The following is a 25,875-nucleotide window of genomic DNA, read 5'->3' as shown; positions in this document are numbered from 1 at the left end:
GAGATAAGAAAAATATGCATTTTAAAGAATTATTGCATAAAAACAACTTAGAGCAAGATCACAGTAGTCCAACAAGATTATAATGCTAAATGTTCAGTTATTGGACCAATTGATTTCCTACCCTTTGTTCCGTCTGAAAACGTTCCAGGAGGACAGGGATGGCAAGAAGATGATCCATTGTTATAAAATCCAGGGTTGCAAGGTGGACAATCCTTCTTCTCTCCAGAAGGGGGCAACCTAATAGCGTCTGTGAGATCCTCCCGGCAGATTTTTGGCTCTATCCACTTGTACATTATCTGTGTCTGCAAAAAAAGCTTGCAAGTCATAAAACGTCCTTTACTTGCTCTAAACTTACAATAACAAAAATGTTAAGTTGACAGCCTAGGAAAAAGTCCAAATAGTGACAGAATAGAAGAGATTCTGAAGAGAATCTAAACTGAAGAGAATCTAAAACATTAATAACAAAAAGAGACAAAAATAAAAAAACTTTGGTGGGAAAATGACTGTAATTACATCTAAATAGTTTTACCCTGAGCTACAGGTGGCCTTACTTCATGCATAGTATGTCCCTCATCATGCAATTCCTCTTTAAAATATAGATAACGTGAGTATAGCCCTTACTCTTCTATCTACACTCATTCACTTTATTCCATAACCGACGTTAAGTTCTATGCAGAGACTATCTTTTTCATTCCTCTTCCTCAATCACAGTACATTTCACCAGGCTTTCTATATGGTGATCACAAAAGAAAACAATTATTTTTAAAGAATATATCTAGCTTCACATTTTAATTCTGTTATTTCATAAATATTAATAGTTGTTCTCTGAGACTTTTCCAATAATCTGATATTAGACTATAAAAGCTGTAGCTAAAATGTTTTCTCCTGAGGCTTTTAGGCCTTGTTGCATGTGCTCCGAACATCAGAATTAAGACAGCCTCTACCCTCAAGGAGGGAACTCTTTTCAAACCTTATCCTTTCATTCCCTCTCACACAGGCATACACCCTCACACAAAACAAAATACAACAAAATAGCTGTAACTCAGCCAAACCCAGAAAGCTGTGATTGTAAAATTATTCTCTTTTGAAACCAAAACATTAAATAGGTTAATCATTTCAAAAACAAAATTGATATAATCAGTGTGTGTGTGTGTGTGTGTGTGTGTGTGTGTGTGTGTGTGTGGCGGGGGCAGAGGGGGGGTTAAGGAGAAAATTAGATTCTTTCATAACTAAATACAGTTTTTAAAAAGAAATTAAAAGCTTTCTTCATTAAACATACAACCTGCAGAAAGTATTCTTTCTCCTTTAAAACAGCTTCTGTAATAAGTCTAATACTGAAGCTGGAGAACAAAATTAAAGCCAATTCTCTCTTGCTATTTCCGGTTAATAGAGAATCCAGGGTTCTCTATTAAGCCCTTTAGGCCATTCAATTTTATTCTCAAGTATTCTCTGATGGAAGAGTAAACAGCCTTATCTGAAAAAGGATGCTTAAGAAAATGATTTAAAAGGTAGTTGTCTCAACAGAATTATAAATAATATATATATATTTTATTTTTACAACACTCTCTTTCCACATTCATTTTATTGCCTATGTCACGAAACAGTTTAACCAGTCACTTCACCCATCTGCCTCTCTCTTATCATGTATAAAATAGTGGCCATTCCTGCTGGAGCTTGCTAAACAGCTGAAAAAATAAATTAGACCCTATATCCATAAGGAGTTCTCAACTCCGCTGAGAAAGGCAAAATAAATTTCAGAGAATCTAAGCAAAAAAAACACACAAACAAACAAAAACAACAACACATCATTATATTTGGGGGATGTTCTTTTTAAAATTCTGGCTTAACAAGTATAGGAAACAAATCTCCAATCCTCAATTCATAAATCTGCTTATTTATTTTGACATTAATTAAAATCGCACTGAGTTATATATGAATTACTGCAGTGGTGGGAATACATGTTTCCCACGTGGGAATGGGGGTGGTTCTGAGATAGCACTCTGAGTACCGATCTTGGGGCACACCGTGTACTCTTCCCTGCCACTTTGGGAGGTCGGTATTATTATCCTCAAGTTTATAAATAAGGAAGCTCCAGGTAAGAGCTGTTAAACAACTTGCCCAAATGTCATACACAGCTGATACATGGTAAAGCAACATGAGTCAAGTAGAATCAGCTTAGAAAGACTAAAAATATACAAATATATATTTTGACAGGTCAGCTAACCACCTGATTTTCAATCCAAGCACAATAAATATTTAAAAATTAGAAAATGTGAACCACCTTTAAACATTAAAAATCTCAAATTCTCTAGTAAAAGTTTTGTTTACAAAGCCTGATTCACATGGCAGATTGATTCTGTGCCTTGCCTTCTCATGGGGACAGATGCTTCCCAGTCTGGCTGACTGGGGAAAGCTAGTAAGTAATATTAATGACACTCAGCACCAGATGGCTCACAGTGCAGGTGAAAAACCAACAATCAATTCATTGTTTGGCAAGTTGAGATCAAATTATGAAATGTTTTATGAAACCAAAACCCTAATAGAGCAAAATCTACCAGATTGCTATTAAGATTACAGAAGAACTGTCGTGTTCAACTATACTTATATTAAGCATAATAAAATATGCTACAGAAACACATGTTGGTATCAATTGAAAGCTGACTCTTATATGGAAATTCAATATAAGGAAATAAAATTTAGACAAATTTTTCAGACTGGATGTGTTTGTGGCTCCCTGCTTTCTTCCTTCAAATGTCCTGCACCCATTCACCAAGGCTTCGCAGGCTGGCTGAATTCATCAGAGCTCCATTACATTTGCTTTCAAAGGGTCTACCAATTGCCACTCCAACCTAACTGCCTGTGCTCCATGATGTTCTAGCTCAGATGGTCCCAAGCAGACAGGCTACTGCTTGCTTCCAGGCGGCTCCCAAACCTTCATCCTGTCTAGTTGCAACCCACTGAGCACTCATTTGTTTCTCTTGAAATTGCCCACACCAGTCTGCCAAATGTGTTTGTCCCCTCCTTCCAAGCCATGCTCAACAGCCACGCCTGCTCTGAGCATGTTCTCAGCCCACCTATTTACATGTCAGCACCCATTTTGATTCCTTTTCTATGAAGCATTTGCTTTTTTCACTTTTCCCTTGTGGCTGGTTACCACCTTGTCCCCTTTCTAAATAACATGAAAGCCTGGGTCCTCTTCCTTTATGTAGAAGGCAGCATGGGGATTTAACGTTGTACTGGGTTTTAAATTGTACTGGATTTAAATTGCATGAGGATTCAACATTGTACTGGACACTCTAGCCAGGGTGTTACGCTAAAAAATATTCTAAAATTAGATTGGGTTGAACATACTAAACACACTGAATTGACACTTTAAGTGGATGTGGATGAATTACATGGTATGAGCATTACATCTCAATAAAGCTGTTTTTTCTTTTTATAAAAAAAAGATTTCAAAGAAGACTATCATGAAATTTTTATTTTAAACAAATGCAGAAATTCCTAGTCACTGAGAAATGCCACGTTGTTTTCCCATCATTCTAATTAAGAAACAAGGATATCTGACTTGCTTGAATCATAAAGAAAGGTAGATCTAAAACCCATATCCCTTCATACCCAATTTTTTAATGTCTCCTATATCTTTCTCCGGCTGTATAATTCAGAAGCATTGTGTTACAGACACTGAGTATTTGGAATACTTTGTAATATTGAAATTCATTAAAGGGCAAAGATAAGTGCGAGACAATCTGATACCAAAACACTTGCAAACCCTCTATGATCCATCAACTTCCTAGACTCAGAGATGAATAAATTGTAAGTCGAATGTATCCTCTGAAGAAGGCTCCTTCTAAAACTTTCTTCCCTACCGGTCATCTTTACATGTATTTGCAATAAATTGATCTGATACCAAAACACTAGCACACCTTCTATGATCACCATGTAAGTATCAAGAGATATGTACCAAATTCTATGGGATTTCCATATATCAAGACAATCTTTCCAGATCTATTTATATTATTGAAGAGTACATGCTGTAAACCTGCACAGAATCACTCTTTTTATTGTGGTTAACAAACATCATCTTTTTCTCTTCAGGAACTGACATGTGTGATGCTGAAAGGAACTGGGAGTTATACAGTCTGGCTTCCCCACCACAGGGATTATCAGGTGAACTAAACTAAACTGTCCTCCCAGAGTAGCTCCTGGACTGAAAGGGTGATCTGAGATGGGCTCATGATTCAAGCAGGGCAAAGCAGTCTTTTCTGAAATTTTGGTCTACGTTCCTATAATCAAAAGCTGTGAGGATGATAGTGGTTTTCACAGGAAAGAGCCTGCCTGAGAAGGAAATCAAATGAGTCAAGAATATCAGTGAGAAGAGCAAGAGAAAGTCCTTAAGTTGTTTGTTCTACACTAACTTCCCACGTGCATGAGGCAAGCCACTCCTGCCCTGCCTCCCCCTACCCCAATTCTGAAAAGTATTTTTTTAATTCATTAACAGAATTTTATAATTATCTCCAAGTGCAGAAGCAAAACCATCACTTTGCTTTGGCACCATTACAAGGAAATATGTGCATCACATCCCACAATCGGGGGTGAGGGTAAGGGGGACACCACATTTTACCCTGAAATAAAACAAACAAATAAACAAACAAACAAAAAGTTACTGTTTACTTCTAGTACCCAAAACAAATAAAACTAAGCTTTTTCTGTAAGTTGCTGACTCCCTAACAAAAACTACCTTATCCCCCTGACTTTTGCAAGCAGATATAAGACTACTTTTGTGGTTTATGATAAACAAGTGAGAGATTTTCTTTTCAACCATGAACAGTTGAATTAAAATCTAAATATCCTTTGAATTCTTGGGAGGTTTATTTTCCCCTTTAGATATAAGTTGTTGCCCTTTTTATTTGGTGAGACAGCTCTTCTAAAGCTTGGATTCTCTTGGAAATCTTTTTGGCAAGGAATGTTTTCTCTTTTCTAAATACTTTTACATCTGAGACTTTCTTTTACACAATAAATTTTTATTTTACTAATTTAACTTTACTGTTCAAGCAAACTGGCATCTTTCTCAATTCTATCATTTTTCTCAGCTTTATTGATTTACAATTTTATATTCTGACTTATTCCTAATGTCTTCACGCAAGAATTTCAAAATGAAATGTTGAAAATAAGTCACCTGAATTCACATTCTTGGTATGAGTTAGGATATGTATAAACTCTTTGTTAAATTTATATTCCTATGGCAAATACATGATACCAATTGTACTCTTAGTTAATATCAACTATATTTCTGGTTAACATCCATTTTTTAAATCAAACATTTTACGTACAGTTCTTCCGTTAGCCATATGTCCACTCAGCCATATCGTTTAGTCCACGATTATCCTGTCCATAGGCAGATCATGAGAAGCTCTATCAAATGCCTCGCTAACGCTAAGAGATGTAATACTAAGAGATGTCTTTTCTTAGTGAATACTTGCCCATTATCACTGGTCAACATTCTTTGGAGCTTAAACCTCAAGCATGAAATCTGTGCATGTACTTGTATACAGCTATATGTGTGTACCTGAATACCCGTATAAAGTAATCTCTAAGAAATTTTTTGAAAAGAGAGAAAACATACATAAAAATGTCAAGTGAACTCACTGTTATGAAGAAACCATGCCAATTCCAGCACTAACCAACTCCCTGCCCACAGCCACACAATAGTCGCGCTCATATCCCTTTAGCTCTTCAGACACCCCATACTCCCCCCATGCCAGGTTTTTACCGTCCTGCTCCCTCTTCCAGAAATGCTCTCTCCCAGGCCCTTGCTTGGGCTTCACACAGCTCAGAAGCCTCCCCAGCCTACGTCAGATCCCTGTAAAATTCAACTTCTCTGCTGTAGCTCTAAGCACAATTGGAAATAATAATTCATTTTCTTCGATTGACTATCTCTTCCTTTAACGTCAAGACCAGTCGTTCTTAAATTGCAAAGCTCCTGGACCAACAGAATCAGAATTACCCAGAAACTTGTTAGAAATGTAAATTCACAGGCCCTGCCCCAGAGCTACTGAAATGAACAAACAAATAAACAAAAAAAGTGACAGAAACTTCCAGGTGAGTCTGATGCACATTAAAGCTTGACAACCACTGCTGTACAATCTGCAGACATTTATATTCCTCTGTATTTCCTTAGCTCTGCCTTCATCACCCAGCACTCTGTATATAGCCAGTGCTCAGTAAAATTCACTGAATAAATGAATGAATGAGTAGGCTTTCCACATTTTTCATGATGTTAGTGAGAGTCTGTTAATTAGGATTAGGATGGTTCCAGTTACCAATTAAAATTTTCCTGAAAATCATCCCCTATAGGCAGGAAATGATCAAAATAACTTAGCTTCAAAATGAACATAAAAGTTTGTAACATTCCTGTGTCACATAAATTATAATGTTCAAAGTCTGGATATCACAATAGCCACTTCCCCTGATGATCCTCTACAAGCAAAGAGAAAATAAGATCACAGGGAGCCTGACAGGACAAAAAGAGCCAAGACGCCGTCATCGAACAACCCCGGAAGCATCACTAAACCATCAGCAAATCACCAGACTATTCCAAACACGAATAAAATGCTCTTTGAAAAGATGAAACCAGAACAAATGAAAATATTGGAACAAATAAAAACAAAAACCTTTCAAATTCACGTGTGTGATCTACACTTTTCACTACATATGTTATTTAATTAGCTTTTGGTTTACTCCTGAAGCTACAAACACTTATCCTGAAATAAGTCGTAGATCATTTTTTAAAAGATCACCAAGTTTGTGGCATGCTAGCCATTGTTTGTTCTATACCGAGAACACTTTCAGAGTTCATGCAGAACAACAGAGAAACATAACTTGTGCGTATGTATGTACATAACAAGCCTGTGGGTGCATACATGGGCACATAAATGTGTGTGCATATGTGTGTATTCTGTGCATTTTACATGTAATATATGGCCTTACTTCCTTTAGGCCCTGTTCAACTAGATTTTCTCATACCACTCATTGACATAAAACATGACTTTTGAATATTTTTATTATAGCAAAAACAAGACCCATTTGTATACGTATTAGGTCTCATTCATCTATGGTTCAATAATGCTGAATTAATGATGATTATATAGAATAAACTAACTTTAATTAGCTTTACTTATTAATATGGCAAGTTTAGCTAAGAAAAGCTTACCTAAAGAAACGTGATTCCAAATTACTTTAAACCCACCTTAGTGGCTCTCTACATTACTTTCTAAGTAGAAGTAGCCCTTCCTTGGCCATTATTGTAGGGCCATCAAGATCTTAGTTCATAACTCCTTGTCATTTAAGAGCTGTTAGTTTGAATTACTGCTCTTATTAAAAGTAATAGATATAGGGGGCAGCATGGCTCAGTTGGTTAGAGCGTAAGCTCTGAACAACAGAGTTGCCGGTTCAATTCCCACATGGGCCAGTGAGCTGCACCCTCCACAACTAGATCGAAGGACGACTTGGAGCTGATGGGCCCTGGAGAAACACACTGTTCCCCAATATTCTCCAATAAAATTTATTTTTAAAAAAAGTTATAGATATACTTCTAATCATTGAAATTTTCCACTAATTTAAACTGGCCTTCCCTTGAATTATTCTTAGTTAGTAAATACTGTAAATACTAGAATGAACTTGGTCTTAAGCATTCAAAAGTAAATTCTTTTTAAAAACTTAAGGACTAAGGGTAAGAAAAATAACCATATAAAAATTATATTCGATTAGAACCTAAGGATACAAAATTAAGAAAATATAGCAATACTGACATCTATATTTATTTTCCAAACTAGGTCAAGAAATTAAGTATCATGATTTCAAAGATGCAAACATACAGAAAGAATGCTGCATTGTAGCCACTTTAATCTTAGTTTCTCCTACTGACTTGGGCTGGTGTAGGCTAACACTTTAATTAAGAGAATAGCAAGTCAACTGCAGAGTTCATGTGTGCATTTTCCCTCTGGCTAAGTGCCCTCCATATGGTAATTACTTTGCATTTTCTAAATGCAATTACACAGTAAACTGCCATAACTGAATTAGCCAATGGCTGCATAGCTTTTATTGACAAAGCCTACTGAGTAACCAAATAATTAAAGAGAAGGTACAGAATACAACAGTTTCACAAATAATGTGGTTTCATTTGACATCCTTTGTGGTTTCATTGTTTCATTATACTGTTGATGACATGCCGTAGGAATTTAAATATTGTTTATATCAATTAGCCTATGGTAAAATTAGTTTCATTATACATCATTTCCCTTAAAAGTCTCAGAACTTATCAAAGATGTTAAGTGAGGACATACTGTGTTTCCATCCTATGAGTCACAGGACACATTTTAAGGTTGTGCTACTCCTGATATTGTTACTTCTCAAAACATGTAGCTGTTAAAAATTGCATTAATTTTTGGAGCACTCACTGTGTGTCAGACACTGTGTTAGTGTCACCGTAGGCAGAAAGAACAGGGCGGTGGGGAGAGGGGAAAGAAGGGAGGAAGAAGTGTGGCAAACAAAGGAAGGAGGAAGTGAGATCATGCTTAAGAAAAGGTGCAGCTACAGCTAATTGTAATAGATTATAATGCTCTTAGCATCAGGGGCAGGGAAAAATCTCCACCCCCTGTGTCACCATGACAGTTCTGACAAGGGCCAAATGAGGACAAAAATCCCTCCTCCCAATGGGAAGGAGTGGTCAGCAAAGACCTACCCTGGGAACAATTGTAACACCACCTCTAAATATTGCATGCCTTCATTTGAATATAATACTAAGTTTCTTTCTTCTTCAGGGCAGTTGCTCTTCTTCTGGGCCTGCCCACTCTCACACCGTCTTGAGTGTGTGCTGTACTATTTCCTTTCTTTTAGTAAATCCATTGCTCGGCTTGGTTCCCTTTGCTTGCTTGCTTGCCTGTTCAGTGTGCCCCCGAATTTCTTCTTGAGGCGTAACCAAGAACCTGATCTCTGGTAACACTAGGAACCTTACACTGAATATCTCATATTTATTTAGGAGCCTTATGAAATAGGTACTGATATTATCCCCATTTTACAGATAAAAAAACTGACAGCACTAATTAGTAGATTGGAAAATCAGAGCCAGGAAGGCAGACTTCCGAACATAAACTCTTAACATTTCCTCTGTACTACTTACATTCGTGGGTTATAAATCAGCTCATTTACTCGCTCATGAACAAATTAGTCTACTCAAATTGAGACGAGGGTTGAATAAATATGAAATGGAGTCCACTGAAAGCTGCCAATACCTTTCCTTCTTCATCACATGGAGTATGGATCTGAAAATAGTCTTTTGTGGTACAGGGAGGGCGCTCCATACACTCACTGGATCCTTCCTCTGCAACATAAAAATGCATTTGGGAAATGAGTCGATTCCTTTGTGACTCTAACAACAGGCAAAAATCAAAACAAAAAAAGAAGACAACTGAAAAGTAAAAATAACCTTCCCAGAAAAATTTAGGTAGAACTAGGTAGGGCTAAAGAAAATAAAGGCTTACATTTTTATTTCCTCTAAAACCAATAAATGTTTCCAGGATATACATGGGACATATCATAGCCTTTCCAAGAAGACATTAGATTTATTCTATTATCATTAAAATTGTACATTTGGAACAAATTACAAGTTCCTAAATACATGCCTATGCCCACAAATCATCTAAAAGTACAATACGAATCTTATTTTAGATTAGTGCAAACACATCCAAAGCAATTACCTGTGGGGTATGGAATAGAAAAAATTAAAGACCAGAGGAAAAATCATGCAGAAAGGGATAAAAGTAGTCATTTTTATCCACTCAGTATTTAAGCACTTTGGTATCTGGCCCACAGTTCCCATCGCACTTATATGTGACTTCCAGCTGACAACTACACACTTGACAAACATAAATTCAGAAAGAAAATAACAAAGAGTATAAACTGGCAAAGACTAGATATACCTGAAAATTGGGAGTCCTCTGCACACTTGATGCATTCTTTGGCTCCTTTCTCAGAATAGGTGTTTCTGGGACACACTTGGCAGGTGAACGAACCTGGTTTGTTGCTGAAGGTGCCTGGTTTGCATGGAAAGCATTCTGATGTGTATGCCACTCCTGTAAGGTAACGATAGACAGAGCATGGGACAGAGGACCCAACAACAACAAGCAAATCCGCACCCTTTTGCAGCTTCTACCAGAACTGAGAGCGAGTTATGGACAGTAAGCTCAACCCAAATCCTTTATCTCATTCATACAACACCAGGAAACTATTTACTGTGTGCAAGGGACGGGGATACATACTGAATTAAATATACTTAGTACAGCAAACACTTAAACAAGAGAGTGAGATTTGCTAGAACTACAGTAAATGTATAAACTCGGTTCTTGAAAGTCAGCCCCACTACTTTAGAAGTGGGATAAACTCTGTCTCCTCCAATTCCATGAGTGACCATTCTCTGATCTCCGTTGCTACCGGTTCGCTTTTTATCTGCTGCTCAGTAAGTCACAGGCAAGAATTAGACTCGAGAAGGCCTGGACTTGTCTTCTGGCTTGTAATTCTAGCCTTTGTCAGTAGATGTCCCTATGACTAATGAGTTAGTGTCACAGGAACAAGTGCACTTTTAAAATATTCAAACACAAGTCGAACTTTAATAAAGGAGATTCACTGCTTTAATTATAAGTAGCCCTAACTAAGAATGAACCATGCCAGGGGTTATTGGCTGCTCTCCTGGGCCACAAAGTTTCAGCTGGTTCAGAAGAAGTACAAGAGATTTAGGAGACAGTCAGGCCAAGATGTTCCTTTTATTGTTATTTTTATGGAGACAGCAGTGACCTGAGTAAACTTGATAATGGCATAATAGACATTTTTCAAATGAATAATAATCCCTTATTAATAAAGATTTTTTCTTTTATTTAAAGACACCTAAAATTGTCATCATGTTTATTTTTTCATACAGATTAAATAATTCAGTTTAAGAGTACCAAAAAAACCCAAACAAACAACCCAAGAATAAAACCAGAGTCTCTAGACCTCTATGATATCTAATATATTAATTCCTGTCCCATGAACCCTTGAGTCAACCAAACCAACAATTTCAATATTTTAACTCAACATAAAATGTGATAGGTGACTACTAAAACAGATTGCTGTGAAATACCTTCAATTGTGATATTTTTTACCAATACTGGCTTTATTGCCTTAGAACCCATAAGGATGCCTGTAGTTCTCCAATATAATATGTTTGTACCAGATTTTAGCATTACCTGTAAAGAAAAACACAAGATATTCAGGTCAGATAAGCCATGCTACGACTGACCATACCTGAAAGTTAATCCCTCATACATTTTTCTTTGCATTATAATGAAACACCATTAATTCTGGAACCCACAAATTTAAGTCTACTGTTAATACCTAAGCTGTACTGAACTTCACATTTTCTAAAAAAAAAGAAAAAAACTAAATAAATAGTTCGCCAATTTAAAAAATACAGTTATAAAGAAGGAAAAAAATTCCTCAAGTCTGAACAAAAAGATAAAATGATTTTCAAACCATTTTCATGAAGTCTTGGTTTAAATTTAAAAGAGACTCATTTTAGAGACTCAGCCCTATTACAAATTATTTGGATGCCACTACTCAAATGTAGACTGTGAGCTCTGAAAATAAAAAGGCAACAGAATGAGTTTGCTTCATTTTAAATTTATTTAATAAACAATACTGCAACAGCAACAAGAGAAAATAGGACTCTTCCTATAGAATAACTTGATGTAACTCTATGACTCCAGAATTTAAATGACACTGTGTGTAATATATGCTTCCTTTGCCACCAGGACATTTTTGTAATTATAAATCAAACTACCTTTCTGAGAAATTTCATGCTGATTCAGGCAAGAAATCTAATTTTAAGGGTTGCTTGCTTTCTCTTTTGACCCCCTTATTCTTCTCTGCAATCTGTGGCTGGCCAAATTCAAGTGGTATAAATTTAAACATATCCAGTCACTTCATCCTGCCAACGAAGTAATGTGTTAAGTTCTTTCCACTTGTATGAAGTCTTTAGAAGTGAAGAAAGCATATTTGTTGCCAACGGTCATTTGTACCTTCAAAGCCTAGCTGACTGAATGCTTAGGTGAATGGATCTCAAGTGGTACTAATATCACTTACAGGCATACACATCAAAAGATACTCTGAAAGGTACACTGTATTAATCACCCAAAGATAGGGTACCTATCTGCTACAACACAAAGGCAAGGGTGGACTGTCTTACTGAAATAGAGCTCAGTCTATATTGCTGACACTGCACAGGCCTTTCCCATATATCACCTCATTTCACCCTGCAAGATTGGTCCTATTTCTTAAATGAAAAAAATCAGACTCAAGGAAATTAAGTCAATTGCCTAAAGAAATACAAATTCTAGAAGCCAGAGTTAGATTTTAAATGCATGTCTCACTCCAAAGGGACAGTGCTCAAAAATAATAGATACATTCTGTGTTCTCTAATAATTGCCTTCAAGCATTTATAGTTATCATGTGGAGAATTAAGCAGTTACTTTACTCAATGCGAAGGCATTTTTTTTCAGAGGGCATAAAACATTGACCAATAGGTGGCAAACAGATAGGAAGTAGTTTTTGGCTCCAAAAATGATGAATGTTGTAATAATCAGAGCTGTCAAACAATAGAGTCAGCACAGTCCCCAATGAGACAAGCTTGAAAATCACTTATTGGGGAGACTGCAGAGAAAGCTAGATAAAAAACAAGGATTCTTCCAATGTGAGAGCCACTGACTCTCTCCCATGTAGACTTACATACTCAGAGGTTTTGTATATTAGTTTTATTAGCCTTATTTCTTGTTAATGCTCCCTTTGCGAAAAAGGAAAGTTGGAGTATGATGGGAAAGAGAAAGGAAAGGGCCTAAGGAGAAAGAGAAAGCTAGGAAAAAACACCTAGAAAGAGCCTGAGTCTATGAAACTTAGGAACAATATCTTCCCCAACTGGAAATTGTCTAAATTAAAAAACATTTTTTTTTACCTTTTTCTCTTAAAATAAACTTTAAAAAAAGATTGGGAAAAGGTATGAGAAAAAGGGGAGGTGGGGGAGAGGAGAAGAACAAAGAGAGACTTACAGAGTGAGAGCCCCATTCTCCATTGTCTGTGAGTTTGACCCACTTGTCAGCCGTGGTGTCCATCTCCTGGCACTGATCGTTCTGAATCTGTGGATTAAACACAATGGTCCCAGTATATCTGCTTGAATAATGGCTTTAATTAAATGTCTTACTCGACACAGGACAGGCTGCAAGAACCTCTTTCAATACATACTAAACAATGGCCATGAGTAATTCTCAACAAGTAACCACATCTAGATCTCCGGAGGCTAAGTGACAACTGCACATGAGTGAGTGGTTCTAGGTAAACCATTGTCATTATGCTAAGAAAAGGGTTAGCTCACTGAGAAGTAGGGAGGGGAAGAGGAGGAGAGAGCAGTTAATACTGAAAATTTCATAAAGAGAAAAAAAATCATTACAAAAATCTACCAAACTTACCAAATTGTTTTCAAAGCTTACATTCACCATGCAAGCCCAATGGTATAAAAATAAAGTGTATTTTTATAATATTTGCAGCAGTAAAATCTTAAATTAATAACTAAATGAAGTCTGCTCTGTATTCAGTTCCCCGGGATTTAATCCAAATGTGTAGGTAAGTGGCTATGGTCACAGTCAAAGTCCCAGATTTTGATTTGGAGGTAAGAGTTAATCATTTGTCACGCCATTTCAAATGACTACAGTAAATATCTTTAGCACCAAACACTTTGTGCTTTCCCGAAAATTCTTCAAAATGCCTAGGGGTTGGGACACTACTTTTCCAGGTCTACAAAAAAGACAGAAGCATCAAAAGTTAGGCCATCTTTACAGTATTGCACAATAGTCAGCAGCAGAGTAGGGTTAAAGTAAGATCTCATCACCTGTACTATTTCCGCCAAAATGGCGATTTCTTTCTTCTCTAAATCATTTTGCCACTTCATTCATCCTCTTGACAAACAACATGTAAATGTTCTCCATCAGAAAGATTTCCTAAAGACTTCCTAACTAGAAAATAGATCATTTTGCCATCCAAGTATCAGAGAATTTCCGCTACTGAGGATATTGGCTATAATTAAATTTAAGTATCCTCTTTATATTATAAGCTTAATGGCCATTTTAATGTAAGTGTGAAGCCATTTTAAAATAGATATGGTGGTCAGTGTTTGAATAAGCTGAAAGCGTTTTTTTGCCCTGAAATCAGGTGTGATTTGTTATTGGACATTCTGCTGGCATCCTGGAGACCTGAGTTCTGTTATTCATTCTAAAAGTATCTAGAAATGGTATGACCTTGGTCCAATCACTTATTCTCTCTAGGTTTCAGTTTCATCATTAAAAATGGGGAGGACTGAATGCAAGTCTCACATAGTTCTAAAATCAAATATTTTATTGCTTTGAATTATGTCAAGTTCACAGGTACAACTGCATCTTTCAGTCTGGAGACATTTCCTTTCCATTAACCATTAGCATGATGACCGTGAAATGCTGACCCTCTGAGTCAGTAAGTCGCAACCTATAAAGCTGAAATATCGACAAAAGAAGGAACATGAACTTGCCGTTTCTTTTCAGTCTATAACTAAAAGAGCAAAGGCATCATTGAAAAGAAGTAAAGAAATTCCATGCCTCTAGAGTACTTTTATTGACAACTCTCAAAGCTTGCTGGACAATATAAAACTAAATGCTTATTTGAACACTTATATACTTGTTTTGCTTAACTTTATTGAAGTTTTAATAATATTGCAAAATGTCCCCTAACATAGGTAAACATTCACTCTGAGAAGTGTTTTGCAAATAAAAAGTAGCTTAAAAAGCAAATCTGTTTGAATGTTGCTTAACATCTTAAACTCACCAAAGGATATTGGAGCTAGGAGGTTCCTGAAAAGGTCTTGTCACACAATTCACTTTACAAAAGGGAATGTTGTAGGCTAAAAAGTTAACTTAATTGCCCCGAAACACACAGCTAGCCATTGGCAGAGATGGGACTAGAGCTAGAATCTCTTGACTTCAAATTTAAGGCTCATACTTTCATGGGAAATCTCTCTTCCTACAAAATTTATGATTTAGAAATTTCCATTATCAAGAGCAACATAAGTTTGTTTTAGAATTGTTAGTATATTTGTTCCTGAAATCTTAACCACAGAGACAGTTTATAAGATGGTTTCCCAGCTACCTCCACAATACATACATTTTTTAGTATAAAAAGTCAATCTGAAAACATTTCCTCAAGCATTTGAGTCACTGACACAACATATTTGCTAGATTATATAAAATAATTTTATAGTTTATATAAAATAATTAAATAATTTTAGTGGCAACGGTCTATTATATTAGACTATTATTTTATCCTGTATTCTGTACTGCTATTTAATCTCTTGCCAGAGACAGCAACTATCCCACATCCATTGATTCCTTTAGATTGTCCTTTACATTCCTTTGGTTGACAGAATCAGAAACATTTAGTCACTTCTCCTTCTGAAATATTGCCCATGAATACACTTAAATAATTCAAATATTTGAAATTGCAAAGAGAAATAACTTTTTAAACAAAAACTAAAATAGATGAAGACATATTTTTAACAAGATAGCACCTATAGCTATAAAAATCATAATTAAAATGAATCTTGGAGAAAATATATTTGTTACACAAAAAGTCTACAGCAAATGGTCATCTAACAATCATAACCAAAAGTAAAACAAGCCCAAAGATCTCAGAAGTAAAGAAATAGTAGTAACCAGAAAATAAAATATAGAAAACATTAAAGTTTTCTTTTAATATCAAAAGGTTCAGTTCACACACAAAGAAAAAACAAGGAGGCATAAAGTGTAATGGAAACTACTGGTTATGGGAAATTTTACACGAATGTCCCTTAAAAAGTAAATTTCAGAATATAAAAGGCCTTACAAAGAACTCAAAGAAGATGTTGTTGTCGACATACTGGTACTCAAAGAAGACATAACCCGACTTCTTAAGGTGCACAGCATAGATCAAAGACACAGTGCAGTCATCACGATTTGACTCTATGTAATTTCCACAAGGAACCCAAGAAGAGCTGCAAAAAGGAAACCCAGAGGCATTTTGTTAGGATTCAGAAACCTCTTCTGTTTACAAGTTATGCACCTCAATTTCAAAAATAATTCCATTAGCAAGGCACAGCAGAGAAGACCAAAAGCTGTTGTGGAATTTGAAGGCCAACACCATTCTTAGGAAAAGGTTCATTTTTTACGGCAATGACTTCCTAAATCTTGGTAAGATTATGTGACCAACTGGCTATGAAACTAATACTTTTCACCAAAAAATTCATCACTAAAGAGACCACCACTAACTCTAATAATCTTGGGTAGAATTATTCTCTCAAACAACATCTGAAGTTCTATTTATATACACATACATGAAAGGAGGATGAGGAGATTCTTTGATATACTCGTAGGGAAGAAATTGTTCTAGAAACAACCCATTGAACCTAACTAAAATACAGATCACAGTTTCATGGTATATATAGAGGTAAAGTCTGAGTGAAATTTTTATCTAAAAAACAGATGAAAAATTAAGAAAATGCACTGGTTACCAAAATTTGGGTTGTAAATCTAACCATATCTTAGAATTAACCAATAATGAGTCATGTGTCAACTTTTGGGGGGAAAAAAATTCTAACAAAACTGTATGACAACACAACCTAACATCCTCCTCTTCAGATTTAATTTTTTATCTTGATGATAAGAGTGAAATTTGGGTAATTCTTTTCTTTTTTTATAACAGAAAAGGAAATATGAATAAAAGACTGAGACTTCCATATCCCAACATGACTAACTGGTATTGGATTTGCCCTTTCTTTTTAACCATCTATTAAACTAAACAAAATAGATCAACCACTTTCAGGCATTGATAACAGGCAGTGCAGGACTGAGATTCCTGGGATTAAAACACATGAGGTAAAGCCCAAATTGACCTTGACCTCCTTCCTCAGGACACGTTCAGACGATGGCACCAGGAGACAGCACCCAAGCAAAGCACAGCAGTCTCACTGATCTGAGGAGCAGAGATGAGTGTCTGGGGCAGCTGAAAGGGCTGTAATTTACAGGCGTGAGAATCCGAGAAAACAGGGGCTCCAGGAGTCTGTATGGAGTTTCTCTGTAGGTCATGGGTTTGGGGCTAGGGTCTATAGGACTAGCAGCCACTACAAAGCTGAGACATAATCAGAGAAGTCACTTTAATGGGAGTCATTAGAGCTCTAACCCAGCCAGAGAGGGAAAAATGTGGTAATCATATTGGACATCAATTTAAGATTCCAAAATTGCCACACCTTAGGAATATGGGCCATGCCCTAGAGCAGGTATTGGCAAAATTTTTCTTGAAGGGACAGAGAGTAAATATTTTGGGCTTTGTGGACCATCTGGTCTCTTGCAATGCTTAACTCTGCCACTGTAGCTCTAAATGCAGCCACTGACAACGCATAAATAAAGGAGTGCAGCTGTGTTCCAATAAAACTTTATTTACAAAAACAGAGGGAGGGCTCATGGGCTGTAGTTGACTGACTCCTGCCCTAGTAGAAAGGCCATAACTTAAAACTAAGTGAGAAACCGCTACAGGGCCACCCTAAAACAATAATAAAATCTGACAAGATCAAGGTGATCTTCCAGTAAAAAAACTGCCTGCCAGAACAAAATTTAACACCCTTTAAACCAGGGGTGTCCAAACTTTTTTCAATGTTTTTCACCAAAGGCCATATGTGGTAAAATACACAAACAGCTGGGCCACTCACTCGAGGTGAAGTACATATTGCCTCACCTGTTTTATTTAAGTAAACTAAATATATTTTTGGAATTTGCTGCAGACTAATAAAAAATGGATTGTGAGCTGCAGTTGGCCCCTGGGGCGCAGTTTGGACACCCCTGCTTTAAACGAAGAAAAACTTAATCTATTTTCCCTACATGTTAACATTCATAATGCTTAAGATACAATAAACATTTACTAGACAAGCAAAGAAATGAGAAAATATGACTCTTAACTGAGAAAAAAGACAGGGAACATAAACAGACAAATATTTAAGGCAGCTCTGACAAATATAATCAACGTTAAATAAAAGATGAACGCAATGAGTGAATCCTATGTCCAACAAAATATTCTTCAAAAATGAGGTTAAAATAAAGATAAAGATTTTAGGTACACCAAAGCTGAGAGAGTTTTTAAGCAGCAGATCTGCATTACAAGAAATAATAAAGGAAATTTTATAGGCTGAAAAAATAAATCTGGATAAACATGCAGATCTACATTAAAAATAAGGAAAGTAGAAGACAAGAAACAGAAGGAGGGGAGGAGGGAGGGAGAGAACATATCTTTTAGCACAACTAAATAATTCCTGGCATTCTTAGCTCATGGTAAAACTTTTGAGTTCCTGAGAAGCCACTCTTGTCAGAAGGTAGCCAGCAGCCTGAAGTGTAATTCTTCTAAACATAGTCATATGAAAGGCAATGTTACATAGTCAATACAAAGAGAACAGTAAGGGTTACAGCCCAAAGATAAACATTTTGTTTTGTGTGGTATTTTTTCCAAATCAATTTCATATTCCTCTAGCAGTATCATAGACAAAGCTAATATTCTCCTATCTGAGGTAGAAATTAAGTAAATGAGCTTTCCACCTCTGGTACTTAGCACACTCTCTCTTACAGGAGATAATGAAGTGTCTAAATAAAGGTTACACGTCTTCCTTGCATATGAAAAAAAAATCTGAAATCATCCACTAAAAATTAGAGAAGCATGTGTAGAAATACCACTGGCTTGAGTGTAGTTATAAGTATATGATTATAAAATTAATTTGTTTTTGTAATAGCTTTATCACATCTTTGCATATGGTAGCTATTATGTCCTGAGAACAATTATTTTCTTCATGAAAATTCAGTTACATTATTTGTAAAGACTGTCTAAAACAACATGATTCTTTGCAATTAGCCTATCTACGAGTATAATTCCAATTAGTGCCAAGATTATCCTCAACTTCCATCTGGAAAAGAACAACTATACCCTTCTTAACTACTGATTCAAGATCCAAAGGTTTCTTTCAGTTCTTACTTTTTACAGCCAACTGGCCTGGTGTCAGAAGGTCCAACGACAGTGTCCATGAATGTCGCAACGTTGGAAAATCCTGCTGGCAATTCATCCCATTCATCAAATTTGATGCCACTGCCCAAGGAGTAGGTACCTTCACCACACTTACTGCATACCTGGTTCTTCATTTCTAGATACTCGCCAGAAGCACAGGAGAAAGCTGGAAGGCACAAGAATGTATAACCCATCAGTCACCCAATTCCCCTGTCCATTTCCTCCCCTTTACACAAGTCACCAGAATTGTTTTTATAAAGCTCCGATCATGTCACACCCTGATTAAAGCTTTCCAAAGTCTCCTTTATCGCTACTTGCAGTTCACAATCTGGCCCCAATCTGTTCCCACCCTTTTCCAACCATAGTGAAATTTCTATCACTCCCAAAATATTTCATCCTCTTTCTTGCTGCTATGGTCTTCTTTCTCCAGAAATGCTGACCAACTCACCTACTCAATTTGGAAAACTCCCATTCCTAACTCAAAAAATGACCCTCTTCATAACAGATCCCCCACCAAGCAGTCAGTTTTGCCTCCCTCTGTGCTCTCACAGTACTCTTCTCATAATATCTCCATTAAAGCACTCTCTCTATGGACGGATGGATGGATGGATGGATGGATGGATGGATGGATGGATGGATGGATGGATAAATATAGATAGATAATAGATAGATTAGATGTAAATACAAATATATAGAGATGGAGATGGAGATGGAGATAGAGATGATAGATAGAGATGATAGAGATAGATATTTGAGTAGAGACCTCTTTTCAGTTGATGTGAGGCTTTGAGTTTCCAGAAAACAAGGATCATTATATTTGGATTCCTAATTGTAGCTGTCAAATACTAAGTCCAAATAAAAGTTTGATCCAGCGAGTGAGAACTAAACATAAAGGGAATACCAAGGGCAGTGCTTCACGTGCAACAGCTAAACAAGTATCTCCACTCCGAAACCACGAGCCCACATTTTGAATATTCACAACTCCAACCTAGTCATTTCCACAACCTACATCTTATTACTGATGTCAAGTTCTCTGCTAATTCTGAGAACTGTACCCAGCAGATATGGGCAATGTGAAGGACAGTTGACACAGTCACAGAAAAGAAGGTTGTGCTGCTGCTAAGTTATTATTCATTCAACAAATGCAAATCCATATCCCTGAGTGTGTGGCTCTGTGCTCAGGCTGGTATTAGTGACTCAAATGTAGGAAAGGGCTTTCTAATCCTTTAATCAGGATATTATAGAAACAAGAACAAAATTAAACCTTCAAATTAGCCAATAAAGGAAAAAAATCTCCCAGCAGAGATAGAAGCTGCAAAGCCTCACATTTAGATAGATTCCCCTTTAGAATACATTTGAAAACTTAGAAAAAAAATACAGTTAATTTTGAAAAACTAGAGAACTAGAGCTAAAACCCACACTCCTGTCCTTATCCATGAAATGTTCTTTTTTTTCCCCAGAAACGCTTAAGACGCTGTACCATGAACTTCTAACTCTGAAATCAACATCCCCAAATTAGTACAATATCAGAAAATAAGTAAAAGTTAGGCAAAGAATTTTGCATGCTAGCTGCAAGACCAAAATCATCCTTGGACCGGGTTGTACCACTTCCTAATTCTGTGACCTTGAATGAGTTCACATCTCCAGGCCTCCATTTCTACCTCTGAAAAATGAGATAATAACCGTATACTGTGTCATAGGGCTAAACCGAGAAAATATAGTGCAAAGTGAGTAGCACCGTGCCAAGCAGTTAATAAATGCTTGCCACATGCAGGTATTATCACTTCCGGTACTACCAGCAGAAAAATACAGTTATGGAAATTTTTTTATTTTACTCTCTATGGTTTGTAGGTCTTCTAGTAAACTGATAAATACTGTCCTAAACCAAGAGCCAGCATTACACTAAATCAAGGATCAGCAAACTACAGCTCGCAGGCCAAATCCAGCCAGCTGCCCACTTTGGCAAATAAAGTTATATTGAAACACTGTCGCCACCATTCATTTACATATTGTCTACGGCGGCTTTCCCACCACAGTGGCAGAGTTGAAGAGGTGCGACAGGGAGTGCAATGCCTGCTAAGTTGAAAATATTTCATTTCTGATAAAATAAAGTTATCCTGGAATACAGTTTAGCCTAGGGTCCAAAACTGGACCCGAATTTTTCACTTAATAAAATGTAATATTTTTGTGACAAGTTGTTATAAGGGAGTCTGGAAGCTAAAAAGGAGAAGATTGTGTTTGTGTTATTTCCGAGAGTGTGCATTGCCCTGTTAGAATCATTAAGAATATCCCCAGCTCTTTCAGAGGGGTCTCCTTGTCTAAGACCAGAAGCAACACTGAGAAGTTGAAAGGGAATGTATTCTGTATTACACACTCAATTCATTTTATACACAGTAGATATACAAAGTTGGGAATACTATATTAGCAACTACTGAACCATTGCTTCAGGAGAAAATACAGGGTTAGGCAACTGAGAACCTCTGGTCATAGCGTCATCAACAGATCAATACATAACCTTTTAATGTGTTTTTTCAGTTCAAAAACATCTTATTTAATATGTACTGTTGATTCATTAACGTTGAACTTACGGCCAACAGCACTATAAATCATACTTATATTAAGCTTATTTAACACATGTATTATATTTTCTCCAAAAGGCACAACACAGCCTTCCTACACTTAGGATCACCAGCCAGCACTTTAGCACTATTTGAAATAGTAAAATCACTGATAAAAAGCACAAAATGCAAAAAACATGGCATTCAATAGATGGTGAAATGAACACTTGTTGAAAGTATGAGAACTGAAATAAGAAGACAGAATGTCACTTTGTTCCACCTCAGCTGGGACCACATGATCAGGTGATTCAAATTTTACTGAATTGCATCTACCTGCAAATGACTGAAAGTACTATGTATTGATATGGGGGTTACAAATAAATTTTATAAAGTAGGTGAATTACAAATATGGACACCATGATTAATGAGGATTGAAGTATTTATAATAGAACTGTGAAGGAGGAACATATTATGCCCATTTACCTGATAAGGAAACTGAGGCACAGTACATTTAAACAACCTAATTAGAAAGATATTCAGTTAACAAGTGGCAAAGCTGATATTCAAATTTAGCTCTGATTTCAAAGCTGGTGACCCAAGAAAATTCAATTAAAGCAGTTATTATAATCAATGCAAAAATGGCAAACAATTCCAGTTGAATTCATTATTATATTTTACACCATTCTTCATTTCCAGTCTTAAACTGTTAAACAATACTCATGTGCATTATTAAGCAATAACCATTCCCCATCCTCAAATTTCTTGTGGAATTTTAAAAATATCATACCTAAAATACAGTCACGAAATATTTTAGCAAGTTACTAAATCCTATAAATCTCAATACTTTTGCTGTAAAAGGAAAATGGTAATAATATCGATTTCCAAGTGTTGTAATAAATGAGACATTCCATATCAAGCATTTAGGAGTGCACCTGGCATAAAGCATATAACAAACGTTAACTACAGCTATTAATGATATAATTCAGGGGTCTGGGACAACAAGAATTCTGCCACTGGTCTCATGATTCCACATCTCAGAAAAATTACGTAGTCAAACTTAGTAAAACGGGTTTAGGGCCTTTAATAATATAAGGAGCTGAAGAGTGTAAAGCATTTTGTATGTGAATCACTTCCTGCTCCTAAACATTTTTTCCCATCCTGGAATCCAGCTCTCGAGTCACATGTCAAAGGAAGAGAAGAGCCACACATTCTTATTAAACACAATTTACTTCACAAGATTACGTCAACACAGCACTGCCACCCAGTGTCACCAACAATGAGCAGCTTTCCTTTTTCTGGTATCTTCTATCTTAGCCACACCCACTTTCGACTTTAACATTGCTTTCTTGGCCTTTGGCTTTTAGTTGGATTTTAAGGGGTTTCATAATCTTAGGGACTGTATTCTTTTCATTCACAGTTATTTAGAGTATAACATAGGACACTTTCAACAAAAAGCAGGATGACAGTTATTGTAAATAGAGATTGTATCTGTTGTAAATGTAAATTTCATTTGAACAATTAGTCATTGCTAAAATAAATATTTTTCTTTAACAATCTCAAATCCCTGGAATAACTGAATTGAAGATAATCAAACTGCAAAGTTCTGGTATGAGAACAGAAAGACCTTATTTGCTCAAGTCACACACTTAACAGTGGGCTTAACCTGGGATTTCATAATAGTTTACCTAAGCACCCAATCTCTTAAAGTCTAAACTATAAGAGGTCATGTGCTACACTCTGCTTTTTCTCCGCTTTATGCCTTTTCTTTTCTGGCATCTATTTCTGCTACTATGAGTCTATACAGGTTAAAATATGCAGGTGAGAAGAATCACATATAGAATAAGACATTTGTATCTGCCTGTCACCAACTACCAAATGGCTGGGTCCGTTTACTTAATTTAACCCTCTGTGCCTCCTTTCATTTACATTGCAATGAGAATACCACTTCCGCTTCCTCCCTCATAGAACTGACTGTGGTCCTGTGAGACCCTGTGGAAACTGCTCTGAAAGTAAAAGTGACACGAAAATCCAAAGCATTACTATGATCATGCAATCACCCAGTACAATGTACCAAACAATGGTTACTGAACTGAATCATTTATATGCTGATTATCATCTATGATTTATGCCTAACTATAATGAATATCTGTTTTTAATCTTTCACCACAAGAACCTCTTGATTTTGCTTTTTCCTCCTCCAGAGACCTCATGCTTTGAAAGGTGACAGCTATCTATTACATTTATTCATAATTCATCCATTGTTCTGTTCAAATCAAAATTATTACTGAAATTTGTCTTCTAAACAGTAAACAGTAATAACTAGCAATAAAAAGATTTTCAATTTACTTATGTAATGAGATGTTGATGAATTAGTGACCTTATACAATCTCATTATAGGTAAGTACCTGGAATCACAGTGTATTACATTAATTCATTCAACAAATATTTCTTTTTTATTATTAGATTCATGTGTACAAAACAACATAGTAATTAGACATTTATATACCTCACAAAGTGATAACTCCAATAAGTCTATTACCCATTTGACACTGTACATAGTTATTCCAATATTATTGACTATATTCCCTATGCTATACTTTATATCCCATGACTACTTTTTTTAATTATAGTTGACATTCAATATTATTTTATATTAGTTTCAGGTGTACAACATAGTGGTTAGACATTTATATAATTTGTGAAGTGTTCCCCCCATTAAGCCTAGTAGCCCCCTGACACTATAAATAATTTTACAATACTATTGACTATATTCCCCATACTGTATTTTACATCCCCGGTACTATTTTGTAACTACCAATATGTGCTTCTTAATCCCTTCATGTTTCTCACCCAGCCCCCCAAGCCCCCTCCCACCTAGTAACCATCAGTTTGTTCTTTGTGTCTATGAGTCTATTTCTGTTTTGTTTGTTCATTTATTCTGTTCTTTAGATTCCACATATAAGTGAGATCATATGGTATTTGTCTTTCTCAGTGTGACTTATTTCACTCAGCATAATACCCTCTAGGTCCATCCATGTTGTTGCAAATGGTAAGATTTCATTTTTTTTTTTTATGACAGAGTAATCCTCTATTGTATAAAGGTACCATAATTTCTTTATGCAGTCCTCTACTGACAGGCATTTTGGTTGTTTCCATATCTTGGCTATTGGAAATAGTGCTGCAGTAAACATAGGAGTGTGTATATCTTTTTGAATTAGTGTTTTGGATTTCTTTGGCTAAATACCAAGGAGTGGAATTGCTGGGTCACAAGGTAGTTCTATTTTTAATTGAGAAACCTCCATACTGTTTTCTATAGTGGCTGCACCAATTTGCAATCTTACCCACAATGCTCAAGGATTCCATTTTCTCCACATCCTCGCCTACACTTGTTTGTTGATTTATTGATGGCCATTCTGACAGATGCGAGGTGGTATCTCATTTTGGTTTTTATTTGCATTTCTCTGATAATTAGTAACATTGAGCATCTTTCCATATGTCTATTGGCTATCTGTATGTTCTCTTTGGAGAAATGTCGATTCATGTCCTCTGCCCATTTTTTAATTGGGTTGTTTTTTTGGTGTTGAGTTGTATAAGTTGTTTTTTTTTTAAATAAACTTTGGATATTAGGATATTAACCTCTCATCACATGTCTCATTGGCAAATATCTTCTCCCATTCAATAGAATGCCTTTTTGTTTTGTTGATGGTTTCCTTTGCTGTGAAAAAAACTTTTTAGTTTGATGTAGTCCCATTTATTTTTTCTTTTGTTTCCCTTGCCTGAGGAGATATATCAGTAAAAATATTACTAAGAGAGTTTACTTCCTATATTTTCTTCCATGAGTTTTATGGTTTCAGGTCTTATATTTAAGTCTTTAATCCATTTTGAGTTTATTTTTGTATATAGAGTAAGAAGGTGGTCCAGTTTCATTTTTTTGCATGTGTCTACCCAGTTTTCCCAGCACCATTTCTTGACTAGACTATCTTTACTCCAATGTATATTCTTGCTTCCTTTGTCATAGATTAAATGACCATATAGGCATGGATTTATTTCTGGGCTCTCTATTCTGTTCCATTGATCTATGTGCCTGTTTTCATGCCAATACCATGTTGTTTTGACTACTATAGCCTTGCAGTAT

At 36.1% G+C, this 25,875-nt stretch overlaps 1 protein-coding gene across 1 annotated transcript in view; it reads right to left on the bottom strand.

Moving 5' to 3' along the window:
* Positions 1–25,875, bottom strand: part of ELAPOR2 (endosome-lysosome associated apoptosis and autophagy regulator family member 2) — a 168,315-nt gene that overhangs the window by 42,578 nt on the left and 99,862 nt on the right. The window contains exons 3-9 of the mRNA XM_019749771.3: positions 19,153–19,348; positions 15,988–16,135; positions 13,134–13,220; positions 11,174–11,279; positions 9,978–10,130; positions 9,291–9,379; positions 122–302 (exon numbers count right to left, since the gene is read on the bottom strand). Coding sequence (XP_019605330.2) covers positions 122–302; positions 9,291–9,379; positions 9,978–10,130; positions 11,174–11,279; positions 13,134–13,220; positions 15,988–16,135; positions 19,153–19,348 — 960 coding nt within the window. The remainder of the gene's footprint in view (positions 1–121; positions 303–9,290; positions 9,380–9,977; positions 10,131–11,173; positions 11,280–13,133; positions 13,221–15,987; positions 16,136–19,152; positions 19,349–25,875) is intronic.

The sequence above is a fragment of the Rhinolophus sinicus genome, chromosome 4 (assembly GCF_057876585.1).
Source record: "Rhinolophus sinicus isolate RSI-liver-muscle chromosome 4, RSI-T2T, whole genome shotgun sequence".
Lineage (NCBI taxonomy): Eukaryota > Metazoa > Chordata > Mammalia > Chiroptera > Rhinolophidae > Rhinolophus > Rhinolophus sinicus.
This window is presented reverse-complemented; position numbering and strand designations above follow the sequence as displayed.